The sequence below is a fragment of the Rissa tridactyla genome, chromosome 7 (genome assembly GCF_028500815.1).
Source record: "Rissa tridactyla isolate bRisTri1 chromosome 7, bRisTri1.patW.cur.20221130, whole genome shotgun sequence".
Lineage (NCBI taxonomy): Eukaryota > Metazoa > Chordata > Aves > Charadriiformes > Laridae > Rissa > Rissa tridactyla.
Genome location: NC_071472.1, coordinates 1,557,402 through 1,571,010, shown reverse-complemented (window position 1 = coordinate 1,571,010; position 13,609 = coordinate 1,557,402). Strand labels below are relative to the sequence as shown.

At 47.8% G+C, this 13,609-nt stretch overlaps 1 protein-coding gene across 2 annotated transcripts in view; it reads left to right on the top strand.

Annotated features, from left to right (window-relative positions):
* The window catches only part of GALNT13 (polypeptide N-acetylgalactosaminyltransferase 13), a 130,532-nt gene that overhangs the window by 63,251 nt on the left and 53,672 nt on the right, over positions 1-13,609 (top strand). For both annotated transcript variants that reach the window (XM_054210140.1, XM_054210141.1), the window contains exons 5-8: positions 240-406; positions 1,738-1,945; positions 3,345-3,515; positions 11,664-11,781. In XM_054210140.1, coding sequence (XP_054066115.1) covers positions 240-406; positions 1,738-1,945; positions 3,345-3,515; positions 11,664-11,781 — 664 coding nt within the window. The remainder of the gene's footprint in view (positions 1-239; positions 407-1,737; positions 1,946-3,344; positions 3,516-11,663; positions 11,782-13,609) is intronic.

Sequence of the window (13,609 nt, the reverse complement as noted above, 5' to 3'; positions counted from 1 at the left end):
ACGTTCCTCTGGATGCTCTGCCGTGTCTTCTTAGGAAGAAAAACAGAATTTGACATTCCCTCTGCCTTTGGGCTTCTGGTTTAGGAGCTTGGAGAGATCCATAACTGGTTTGAAATGTATCAAGCCTCAACAGCCTTGAAGCCCCTTTTCCCGGCTGTCCTGTTGGTAGAGCTCTTTAGGATTTTCTTGAGGATTAACCCTCCCTTCCTTCTGTTTTTTTTCCCCTTATTCTTTGGCAGGTGCAAGACAAAAGTCTACCCCGATGAACTGCCCAACACAAGCGTAGTCATTGTGTTTCACAACGAAGCCTGGAGCACGCTGCTTCGGACCGTCTACAGCGTGATAAACCGCTCGCCGCACCGCCTGCTCTCCGAAATCATCCTGGTGGACGATGCCAGCGAGAGAGGTGGGTGTGGGGACACAGTGGTCCCCTTCCGCGGGCTGGTTTAATGCTGGATTTGGAGGATCCCGGTGCAGCTCCCTTCCCTTGGTGCCGAACCGACCCACGCCTCTCCCCCAGCGTCCCTGTGGGATGGAGCATGGATGGGCAGAGGGGATGGACGAAGAGGCAAAGGCTGGTTATCAGGCTGTATGTCATATGTGCAATGCTCCTATCCAGAATTTCATGAGGGATTTTTTGCCTTTTTTTGCACTCAAATTTGCTATTTCTGTAAAAGCCAGTCCTTTTTCACATCTCTGTCTCTCTCGCTGTGTCTCAGAACCCGCCTGTTCTGTGTCTTAGATTTTCCTGAAGGTCCAGACTGAGCCAATTTCCTTGTACTTCTTGTGTTTGTGGTTCGTTTCTTTTGGTCTTGGCTGTTTTCTTCTCCTTTTTTTTTTTTTTAATTTTTTTTTTAACTTAGGGTTAAAAAAAACAGACAGAAAACTGTCTGCATGTGAAACTGATATTCCCTGGAAAAGGAATCCCGTTCTGTGGGAAACTGATACTACCTGGAAAAGAAATCACATTACATTCTATAGATGGAGTCAACGGAAATGATAGATTTTCCTGGAGCAGCCAAATGTATGTAACGGCAAATACAACACACCGCTGCCAGCGTGCAAGGGGCAGAGGGTGCGAGCTACGCCGGCCTTGATTTCTGCCCCATGTAGCATCAACGTAACTCTAATTACTCTCCTGGATTTCTCTGCTTCAGAAAACAAGTCAGCTTAATATTTCTATGTGCCGGAAGGTGGAGGAAGACTTTACCCTGAGTAGCTACAATTTTTTATAAAAGCAAAGTTTTGGATTCCTAAAGAGCTCAAATGGTGAGGTTCGGCAAGCAGCGGTATTTGTATTTAACCACAAATGAGCAAAAGAGTGCTCATTTTGCTCTTGCCGCTGGTTGCTTGTTTATTTCAAGGCAACTGATCCCGACTCATTTACAATTCCAGTGATATTTTGACGAGATGCGCTGGCAGACGTGTGCGTGTGTGTGCGGGCCGCGTTCTGCACGGCTGCACTGCAGAGAGCGCCGGTGCCAACCTCCATGGCTCAGAAAACCCCTAAATATGGCAAAATGCATTTCCCGTGCCGGGGCAGCGTTCCTGCGTGGCAGTTCTTGGCGGGCTGAGCGTGAGGCATCGACTTCATGGTTATATCTGGAGTCCTCGGAAGTTACTGAGCCTCACTAAAAATAGTGTTTTTCTTCTTGGTTTGGGTTTTTTTTGGGTGTGTTTTTTTTTTTTTTTAATTTATTTTAATTTTTTTTGTGTGTTTTCAATTATTTTTGGCAGAGTTTTTGAAGGCCTCATTAGAGAATTATGTGAAAAATCTGGAAGTGTCCATAAAGATCATCCGGATGGAGCAGCGGTCGGGGCTGATCCGCGCACGGCTGCGGGGGGCAGCAGCCTCCAAAGGGCAGGTGATCACCTTCCTGGACGCGCACTGCGAGTGCACCCTGGGCTGGCTGGAGCCGCTGCTGGCCAGGATAAAGGAGGACAGGTAAGGGGGGCTCTCCGGCCTCCCCGGGCTGCGCACCCCCCTCCTGCCGGGGGCCGCTCCCCGGTTTCGCTGTGCTGCTGAAAAATAGACGTGACGACAAGTCATTGGTCTCAAAACGAAGATTTAATGTTTTTAAAATTTATCAGGAAGAGACAGTTTCTCTAATATTTGTGTCAAAATTCTAAATAAGCTTTTTTCTAAATAGGCTTTTGATTCCTACATCAGGATTTCCGTTGCTGCCTGTAAGAATAGTAACGACAGCAGCTTGCGCCATTTACCATCACAAGGTTTAGGTGGCTCCCACCCTGATGGCCACCTTTCTCCCTTCTTTTTACCAGCTGCGCCTTTTGTCCGTGACCTCCAATGGTCTTGATGGCCCCTTCCAACCCAAACCGTTCTAGGATTCTGTGAAATTTGAACTTTCCCCCCTTTCCTTCCTCCTTTTCCCCCCTTTCCTTCCTCCTTTTCCCCCCTTTCCTTCCTCCTTTTCCCCCCTTTCCTTCCTCCTTTTCCCCCCGTCCTTCTTTCCCTCTCTTTTTTTTCTCTTGGTCTCTCTCTCGGTCACTCTCTTTTTTTTTTTTTTTTCTTTTTTCAGTAAACAATACAATTTTCCCCTTTTTTGTGCATGAGTGCACATAGTCCCTGCAAGCGAGACCCGAGAAGTGCCCTGTCCCCCCAGCAGTGTTGGAGGAGCCGAGGTCCTTGCTGTGCTCGCTGGAGGAGCAGCCCCAGCCTGCCGAAGTGCGCACCTGGGAGCTGGGGTTTCATCTCGCTTCTGAAGTGCCCAGCAGGTGCTCCAGGAGACCTGCACGCGTGATAAAACCCGCACTGCTCGAGCCCCGCAGCCAGGAGCAAAACCACCCTCTGCTGTGCCTGTCCTGAGCCTGCCAGTCTGGGAAAGGCGTGGAGGAAAAGTGTGTGTCACGCCAGGAACTGATCAAGGCGCCATGGCTGCTGCCGCGGGGGGAGCGTGCGGCATCGCCCCTGCCCTTGGGAGAGGACTTGGCCGAGGAGCCGGACGACCCCCGGGCAGGGCTGGGTGGTGGCAGCTTTCGGCTCCTGGGAGAGCCGCAAGGAGTCAGTGCATCCAAAAAACCGGGGACAGTAGAAACAGGGAGTTTTGCATGGTCTCTGGTAGAGAAGACCTTCACGGTGTGGTGATAAATGGGGTTTTATGCAGAGAAGCCTCGAAATAAGTGCAATATTCAGCATACTGACATGAAGGCCAGGTTGGACAGGCTTTGAGCAACCTGGTCTAGTGGGAGGTGTCCCTGCCCAGGGCAGGGGGTGGCACTGGATGGATCTCCAAGGTCCCTTCCAGCCCAAACCATTCTGTGATCCTATGAAACATATTTTGTTTTAAAAAAGCTCTTTTTTTTTTTTTTTTTTTTTCTTACAGGAAAACCGTTGTCTGCCCAATCATTGATGTGATCAGCGATGACACGTTTGAATACATGGCTGGGTCAGATATGACTTACGGAGGGTTTAACTGGAAACTTAACTTTCGCTGGTATCCGGTTCCCCAGAGAGAGATGGACAGGAGGAAAGGAGACAGGACCTTGCCCGTAAGGTAAGGAGAGTAAATGGAGAGCACTGTGCTTTTTGACTCTACTGTGTACTCGTTTATGTAGATAATAATGCTTCATAGCTAGGATTTTGCTGCGGTGTCAGAGAACACGTCAGATAGTTGTGGCACACTGTTCAGGGTAGAGAAGACCAAAATCTGACCTATCCTTAATGCTGCAAGGTAGTTATCAGAGCTGAGAAAACTCATTTGTGTCTTCTTTTCAACATTCAATAATTCAAAATACCATCCGCTCTTTAAGTTCCCCCTCCGTTTGTTTTCTGCAAATAGCCTCTTGACCTTGTGTTTACAGATGTTACTGTTTTTCATAATTTAAGGCAAATATTAGAGCATATTTCTGAAATACACATTTTTTGAACATTGAACCCGAGTATTTGCTTATCACGATTTGCGCTTAAAATGCACGCTTTTATTGCCCGAGAAAATAAAATTGATGACTCTGCACACTGAGTCAAAAATGATCGAAGAGTCTGTCCTGAATTCCTGTGATCGTTCCTGGCCTTTCATTTAATTGCTCAAACCACGGACTGTAACAAAAACCTCTAGAAAAACTTTACATGAAGCTGAAACAGAACAAATTGAATAAATTACTTGCAATGGGTTATTTGCTCAGCTCTAATAGCTTCTGTGGTCTTCACGAAAAGTTTAAAAAAAAAAAAAAAGAAAAAGAAAAGCTTTCACAAGTGGATGTAATGGTTTCAAACCTGTCTGAGGGACATGATGAAGTGGAGAGAATTCCAGTCCTGCATAGCCCCGATTGTGCGCAACAGGCAGATAAAGGGAGAGCCAACTCACGGCCCCGCTTTGCGAAACCCTTCCAGGTAAGGCAGTGGATGGGCCAAGAAAAGCCTTTCAAAATCGCTTATGCCGCAAAATGGCCAAAAATCTCTCATTGTTTGTCCTTCAAAGGCTGGAGTCAGGGAAGGGCTGGATTTTTTAGATTTTGTTCTCAGGAAGAGCAGGGTCCCCAGGAGCCGGAGCAGACCCTGGCACTAGCAGAGGGAGGGCGAAGCTGGTCTTGAGTCAAGAGAACTGTCTCATCATCTAAAGTATTATCCCTCAGCTGCGAAGTCTGACGGCAGCTATTTCATTAAAGCTGAGGTGTGCGTTAAGATTGGCAGAGTTAATTACGCTAACGAGCTGCCGAGCCTCACACCGTGTCGCTCGCGGTGCTCCGTTTATCCCCTCTCGCCCGTGCCCGCTCAGTTCACAAAGACACGCAAAGCCCAGCTCCTATTTCCTTATCTTGAAACAGTAGTACTTAATCCCGATTCAGACATGTAATTGACTCTCAAAATTGTTAAAACAAAAAAAAGCGCTTTTATTTTTCCCCAATCTTCCCTCCCCCCCCCCAGTTTTTAACTGGTGGTTGCCTGGGCTTTTTGGGGGTTCTGCTGGTGCGAGGGGCGTTAGCGAGCAGAGTGTAGGCGGAGGAGTCAGCGAGCCATGCCGAGTGCCACGTGCCCCGTAATTATCACTTAGGCAAGCGCTTTAGAGCAAAGAGGTGGCTCCGAGGGTGTGGAATTGTGCTGGCTCAAAGACAAAGTGTCAGCTTTTAGACATCTAGATGCCTTTTCCAACCACGTAATGGAGGCATTTCGGTCTCTTGGGTGTTGGAATATGGTGCTCCCGGTTCCATTCTCCCTTTTACCCGATGGGAGGGGAACCAGCGAAGCGAGCGAGCCGTGCTATAACGTGGTATACCCGGGTAGAGCAGCCTCCCCGTAGGAAACAACATTTAAGGAGTGATCAGCTGCTCTCGGTGCCAGCTGGAGTTCCCAAACGCTTACCCAACGTGGGGCAGCACATCAGTCCTCCGGTGTCGGAAACACAATCACAAATTCGGCAGCCAAGGAGGAAAAGCGTAATATTTTGGCTAAGTTAAGAATGGTTTTGGCAGCTGCTGCCACCTGAATATTCAAAATACGAGGGGGGGGGGGAAATAAACAAAAGCCTAACCCATACCAAAAAATCTAGAAATAAATTGGTGAGTTCATTTTTCTTTTTTTATTGCATGTCGCTTTCCTCATTCTGGAACGTTATTGCAGTCTCATGTAGATTGAATATGTCTTTATTCATATTCTTTCTTTGTAATCAACAGAACAGGCGTAGAATACAGACATCGCATGTTTGTGTGCGTGTATGCCCAGCACAACCGCTGCACTCACATTTTGCTTTTTGCTACATTAAAAATCCATGTCATTGATAGAAGTTTTACCCAAAATATTTACCTTCCGTAATAACGTTGGTAAATTCCTGCCTTTGCTTTTTAGATGTAAAATCATAACGCATATGGGTTTTTTAAATATTTTATATACAGTTTATTCTTTATGTATAATTTTTATTACCGTGTAAATGTTTGCATGGAAAAGACCAGGATAGCTTACTGGTAAGAGCTCGCTGGCGCTCTGAGCGGGGCCGGTTCGCCCCAGGGGAGGAAAAGGCAGGAGGTGCTGCGCTCTCAGCAGGGGGTACCCGAATCTCTAGTTCGTAGAGCTGAAACGCTGCGTGTTTGCTCGCCTGGGGAGTTAAAGCAACCCTTAAATTCCTAAGTTAGGTATTTGAGTCAAATATCCGCCTTTGTCGGAATCTCTCGATTTAGTGGGAAAAGGTTAATTAATTCAGTGACTCTGGTATTAAAAGCCCACAGCTAATTGTCATGCAGTAGAGCTGTGAAAGGGTTTTCTTACTGACAGCTATGAGAAAAGTTAGATTGTTTGTCATATTTTTAGCAAACAGCCCGCTGGGGATTCGTAGGTGCCTCTCGTGCTAATTGGCGATGCCTCGCCATGGACGGATGGGGTTCTGATCCCAGATCCGTACGTGGGTGCTATTCCTGCTCTTCGCACCCCAGTCCCCGCCACTTTGCCCATTATTTTCTTCTGCTGGTTCTTAAACCCCAGTCTGACGTCCCCTCTTGTTCTCCTTTTCTTCTTCCCGTTATCTAGTTTTCTCTTGGGTCAGCGAACACCGTGATAGCGTCACGTTTCCCAGAATAGCCTGAAATGGTAACTCTTCCCCAAAGAATCGCAGGTTTTGCGAAGGTAGCAAAAGCCTTTCCAGCTTGCCAGCGTTACCAGTTTAAAGGCGGTAGTTGAAGGTGGGCAGTGCTGGGGACGGAGTTCTCCTGGGCACCAGCCGCTTCTCCTTGTCCTGCGGGAAGAGAGGACAGGAGTTGGTGGTCATCAGATACTGGCATTTCTTGGTGTTTATTTTAAATGTAGTTACAACTTTTTTACACATACCGTGATCAGAAGCAAAAGTCACATCGGGGAGCTTTCGGTTCACAGGGTGCCTTTGCTTGGACCAAAACGGTAAAGTGAGAACTAGAGGGGGACATTGAGAAGAAATCCCTAAAGACAAGATTGTTCCTGGAGACAGAGCTGTTCAGGACAGATACTTCATTCTGGGAGGTTCCTTAGATCAGTTGAAACACATTTTTTCAGGTGTATTTGCAGAAATCAAATGTGAACTGTGGCTGCAAATGCTACCTGAGCCGTGGAGCTTGCAGGGGCTTCCAGGTGGTGCTTTAGGGGGTGTTCCTGAAGGTACAGCAGCCCCCAAGGACTCCTGTCGATGGCTATATTCATATTTTCTTTCGTTTGAGTAGCAAAGGCTATTCAGTGCTGTTCTGATGCACCTCGGGATTTTTTCTTGTTTCTACATAGAGCAAATGCTGTAACTTCCACCGGAGTAACCTCCGGCTTTGTAAACTTTGTAAATGCGGAGACCTTGCCAAAATGTGTTATTTTCAGTGCGAAGCCCGTTTCTGTTCTGAGAGGGCTCTCTGGGAGCCAAACCCGGATGGTTGCTCCATGCAGAGGTGGAGCTTAAAGCCAAAGCTCCTGCAGTGATCCGGGGGAGGTGGGTAGGTCTGGGAAGCAGGAAGAGAGTGAGCTCCGGGCACTGCACTCCGTCCCCGGTGAGGTGAACGGTCACGGGTAGTGCCAGCTAGAGCCAGCGGTCTTCCAAACCCTTCCGATCTTCTTTTTCCACTGAAAAAGCCTTGCGCAACATTTGTACTTTGCAGAACATCCTTTGTCTTTAAGCGAACTCATTTCTCCTCCTGTGATTTTGCCGGTGGCAATAGAAGACTTGTCTGCACTCAGATCAGTTTACAAACATCTTGTCTTCTTACATCTACAGTATTAAAAACATAAAGCGTTTCTGAGCTGGGCATTTACAGTCTCTGCAGAGCACGTTCCTGTGGATATTCCCATACTTGCCCTTTTTTTTTTTAAGCTGAAGACACTCCAAGCTAGTATTATAAATACTAAAAAAATATAATTTGTTCCAGAAAATCTTGTCTCAGGTATAGAGTAGTTATTGAGAGGAAAAATGCAAGATCAAATATCAGGAGCGCATTGTATTTATCTTCTTATTAAGTATTATTGTATTATCTTCTTATTATTGCCCATCCCTGGAGGGGTTCAAGGCCAGGTTGGACGGGGCTTGGAGCAACCTGGGCTGGTGGGAGGTGTCCCTGCCCAGGGCAGGGGTGGCACCGGGTGGGCTTTAGTGTCCCTTCCCACCCAAACCATTCCATGATTCTGTGGCTGATTAAACTTAGAGTTGGCTACAATGATTACTGCCTAGGCGCTGTACAGCAGTATTGGAAACTGGTGTAAAAACCTTACTCCAGGCTGTATAAATAGCGGTCTTGTTCGTTAGCGATGTTGCCCTTGTGAGTGTTGGACCCCTTTGAGCAGGACGGGGCGGTTGGAGGGCACGGGGCGAGGTGACGTTACGTGGCTTTGGGGAGCTCACAGCCTGGGGGGACCTGGCCTGAGCATCCCCGGCCACCGCGGGGCTGGGGACCCTCGGGAGCCACCCCGTCCCCGTCATGGCATGGGGCTGGGGGCTGGGTGGGGTGCAGCACACCCGGGGGTGCTAAGGTACCTTCGGGTCCTGCAGCTGCTCTCCTGGGAAGTCCACGGTGCAGGTGCAGGAATGGGAATCCTGCTTGCTGCTAATAACTGCAGAAATAAGAAGCAGGCGTTATCTCCAAAATAAAATTAAAAGTGGGTTTGGATGATGATTGGGGTTAATCATAACACATTACTGTAATTGTTAGTGTGGCTCCACGTAGGCAAAATGTAGCTAATAGGCACAAAGCTCAGAAAAACCCTGTAGGAACCCTTACTCTTTCTAATATTACTGTTTTCAGCGGTTTTTACGGTGAGAGCTCTGCAGATCTGTTTGTCTAACATTAAATTTACATAACAGAGAATAGTCCTGCCTGCTGCATTTCAGTTATTTGAGAATCCGTTAATTACATTTTACAGCATGAAACCCAGCGCTTCCAATTCCAGTTAGTGAGCTATTAGGGAAACACTGTTTGTTTTTCATAAACAGTTGCTGATGACATTTCCGAAGAGTGCGGATCTGTGCATGCAGTTCAGTTGCATCATTCAGCAATTGCTGAAGACTGAATCTGGGCAAAATTGGGAAATTTTGTACCGTTCAGGCAAAGAGTGTTTTCCTCCAGGGAAAGAGATGAAAGGGGAAGAAGGGGGGGAGGCGGGGGGTGAGGGTGTCTGTTGCAGACAGTGGAGTGGGGATGGTTTTAGTGGTCTGAAAGCAGCGGCGCTCCTGCCCTCAGGCGGGTTCGTGAGGGTGGGAGCCGAGTGAGGTGGGAGCTGAGCTTTCTTCATGCGGTGCTGGGCACGGGCCCATCCAAATGTCTGTGAGTTGCCGAGAGTCCTGTGGGAACCTGGCCGGTTGTCAGGAGGGGAGGAAGCCGAGCACTGACACAGCTCTTGGTACCGGTGTAAGTAGTTTTGCGTACACTTATAGAGTTTCTAGGTAATCAATAATAGAAATCTCCTTTAAATATAGTATTTTTGCATTGGCAATCATCTGGCACAAAAGCAGTTCAATTAAGGAAGGTTCCAGGGCCAGCCTTGTGTTGTGCCCCCGGCTCTAGATGGTATTTAGCTTTCGTGGTGCCGGTCAGACGGAGGGTCGCACCCCCCGCCGTCCCCATCTGCTGCCCTTGGTCCATGGCGGGCCAGCGCTGGTGCGCGGGGCAGGAGCCCAGCAAGGCTGAGGGCAGTAAACGGCTTGGAAACCGGGGGAGGTTTGGCCCTGTCCAAGTGACAGGCAGGTCATTAACTCAGCTTCCAGTGCTGAGGGCACAGGGAGAAAAATAGAAATGAAGCGTTGGTAGACACAGGGGCCGGTGTTACGTTATTGCTGAACGGTGGGTTTGCTTCTGGGAGTGATGATAGTCAGCTCTGGCAGGAGAGGAAATAATTGCACAGCGGGGAAATTACCTGGATTTGTGGAGTTGCAGAGCAAGGGAGGACTCCTTACAGCCAGGGCTGTGTCCGGTGCCGGCACGGGGACAATCCTGTGCAGCATGCCCCGTCCTGCGGGTCTGAGCCTCCGCGCCCCGGCTGTGCAACACCCGCACTGACCCGCGCTTAACGTAGGCTCTGCGTGCATTAGCTAATTAGTGTTGCACATAGGCCATACAAAAGTGACTCGGGGAAGGTTTGAGAAATGCTCAAGCGATTAGCAAGGTGGGGGTCGGTCTCGTCTCTCTTATGAAGAAAGGCTGAGGGACGTGGGTCTTTTTAGTCTGGAAAAAAGGATGACTGAGGGGGGATCTTATCAATACTTACAAATACTTAAAGGGGGGGTGTCAGGAGGATGGGGCCAGGCTCTTTTCGGTGGTGCCAGTGACAGGACAAGGGGTAACGGGCACAAACTTGACCATGGGAAGTTCCATCTCAACCTGAGGAGGAACTTCTTTACCCTGAGGGTGGCAGAGCCCTGGCACAGGCTGCCCAGAGAGGTGGGGGAGTCTCCGTCTCTGGAGACATTCAAACCCGCCTGGACGCGTTCCTGTGCCACCTGCTCTGGGTGACCCTGCTTTGGCAGGGGGTTGGAGGAGATGATCTCCAGAGGTCCCTTCCAACCCTACCATTCTGTGATTCTGTGATCGCGCCAAAGTCTGCTGGTGGGAGGATGCATCTCCAGGGACCAGTTTGGGGTGAAACCCCCTTTATCTGGAGCCCCTCTGCTGGGAGGACAGGCTGAGAGAGCTGGGGGGGTTCAGCCTGGAGAAGAGAAGGCTCCGGGGAGACCTTCCAGCCCCTGCCAGGCCCTCAAGGGGCTCCAGGAAAGCTGGGGAGGGACTCTGGAGCAGGGAGGGGAGCCATGGGACGAGGGGGAAGGGTTTTCCACTGACAGAGGGGAGACTGAGATGAGATGTGAGGCAGAAATTGTTTGCTGTGAGGGTGGTGAGCCCCTGGCCCAGGTTGCCCAGAGAAGCTGTGGCTGCCCCATCCCTGGAGGGGTTCAAGGCCAGGTTGGCCGGGGCTTGGAGCAACCTGGGCTGGTGGGAGGTGTCCCTGCCCAGGGCAGGGGGTGCCACTGGGGGGGCTTGAAGGTCCCTTCCCACCCAAACCGTTCTGTGATCTGGGCACTGGAGTTTGTGTGTGCTCACCGCTCACCTTGTAAGAGAGCCGGGGTTTGGTGGGAACGCATCGGGCTGGTAACTCCGAGCCATGGTCCTATTGACTGGGGTGAGCATTCTTCATCGCACGTAGACTTTAAATGCTGAAAAAAAACCACAGAGCAGGTATTTCCAGGGAAATAGGACATCTTTACACAAAGAGAAGTTGCACTCTGACTGGATTTGCCTGTTGTAAGGATTTATAATCCTGTTAAGAGAGATTATGCCTGGTAATTTTATGCACATTTAGTCTCCCTCTAAGGCAAAGCTGAGGCATTAAACTCTCTTTGCTAAGCATTTCAGATTGGATTTGCACTGCTGTTCTGGATGCAGAAGGCCAAAATTCCATCCACTTTACCATTACAATGCTCCCGAAATAATCTATGGAAATTTTGCGGGCCGGCCGCGGTGCTGCGGCTCCCCCTCGGGCAGCGCTCTCGTGGCCGGGGGAGCTCTGCCCGAGCGGCCAGCCCAGCCCTCTTGTTACTGCTCCTACCTTGTATTTAAGTTGCTGTACATAGAATATATTTATAGTCAAAATGTCTGAGGTAGTGAAATGTACTGTAGTGTCACTTAATAACTTCCACAGTGTCTTTCAAAAGGTATTTTTTCTTTTCTTTTCTTTTTCCTCTTTTTTTTTTTTTTTTTTTCTTCTGTTTGTTTTCAACTAGGACCCCTACTATGGCTGGTGGCCTATTTTCTATTGACAGAAACTACTTTGAAGAGATAGGAACTTACGATGCAGGAATGGATATCTGGGGTGGCGAGAATCTTGAAATGTCTTTTAGGGTAATTGCCGTTTTCCTTCATTTTCTGTCGACAACCACAGTTGTGCTGTAACGGCCCCTGTGCTGCGGACGGGGCGCTTCTGCTTTAGCTGTCATGCAAGTCATGGCTTATTTAAATTCTCAAGATGTTTGGGGATGCCTCTTTATAGTATTTTGTTCCTTTTTACTGCATGAAACGTTTTATTACTGTTTGGAAATTTTTACACTTTCAAAATAATATATGTATATATTTTAGTAATGCATTTCTTTATAAAAGAAACGAGGCTTTCCGCCAGCTAGTGCAAATGCTAACTGACATAAATAAGATATAAATTTGTACAGTGTAAAAAAGAAAATATTCAAATATATGTTTTAACAGAAATTTTTGAAAGTGTATGTCGTCATGAACTTGCAAGTTCTGGCTGGGATTTTTATTCTGTGTGAGAGCCGAGAGAGAAATGTCGCGTCCTGCAGAAAAGTGACTGTATTTCTGCCGGGGATAGGTACGTTGCCCACAACGAGAATAAAATCTCTTTGAGTGAAACGCGTTTAGTAATTGTCTTTTAGACATAAAGGAAAATTGAAAAATTGAGTCTTTGATAAGTAATTGTTAGAAAGGGTGTTGAAAATTACTTTGAACATCTCTGATGTATCACGATTTATGCATTTTAAGTAAGCATGCAAAGTAAACGCTGGTGTACCTACCTAGTACCCGTAGCACGGCATGGGGGTTGCCGCCTTTCCTATTTTAATTTGTCTTTTGCCTTCAGCCAGGGCTGGTAGACTGTTTTCTATCGACAGAAACTACTTTGAAGATTTTTTGTGAAGCAGGTATCTCTAGAGAAGATCAACTGAGAATTTGAAAGCATTTTCAGGCCATTTTCTATAAACTATAATTGTTCGCTTTCCAGTAAAGCAGAAGGGTAGAGTTACTTCTTCTGAGCGTTGATGTTTTAAATCAGTGGGTTTTAACATTTTCTGGTGTATAGAACCCTAAAAATATTCCTTGGATGTATATAGGCCCCTGTATAAGAGCTTATTTTTAACTGAAGTCTGTTAGTAGGCTTGTTTTTCACGTCTTTGGAAGCGATCCCTGGAGCAGAGAGTGGCCAGCACTGCTTGAAAGCATTGAACGTGGGCCCCTCGTAGAGCAAACCTGCCTATTACTGCTGCTCGTGTTTCACCGCGGATCAGAGCGTGTGATTTCTGGGGAGCAAAGTTCACCTCCTGCACTGAAATTTGAAGGCCAGAATTGCTGATGTGCATTAAACCCTGCCGGAGGGAGCCTGGAAGCCGCTTGGGATTGCTGGCCTTTGTTGTCACTTACAGAAAACCTTTCCCAGGACCAATTTTGGGTCATTTCTATGGAAAGGTCCCATTCGGGAAGAGTCTAAAATATTTAACTCTCCTTTTGGAAGAACACTGGTTTGCATCATAAAAATGGTAATCCCTGAAAACCCAACTCTAATAACGGCAACTTTTGTCAAGAGTCCGTATCGGAGAATACATGGAAGTTGATTCTCCCTGGGCTCCTTTTGGCAGTGGCTATTTTTCTTAACAAAGATACAAATATTGATCGTTTTTCTGTCAGGCCTTGTAAGTGCAACAGAATAAAATAATTTATGACGCCGTGGCCTTTTTCAGCTCCCCGGCACAACAGATTCATTTTGGCAGAAAGCATTTGATCCGCTGAGAGCAGCACGTGAGCGTGCGTCCAGCTTCCAGCATACGCTAAGGAAACCCCTAACTAGGATATTCATGCAGACTCTTGCTCGAGTAATGCTAATATATTTCGAAAGCCTTTCCTGAGAAGTTTAGCGATTTGCTGGTGATTTTTTGTCTTCATCATG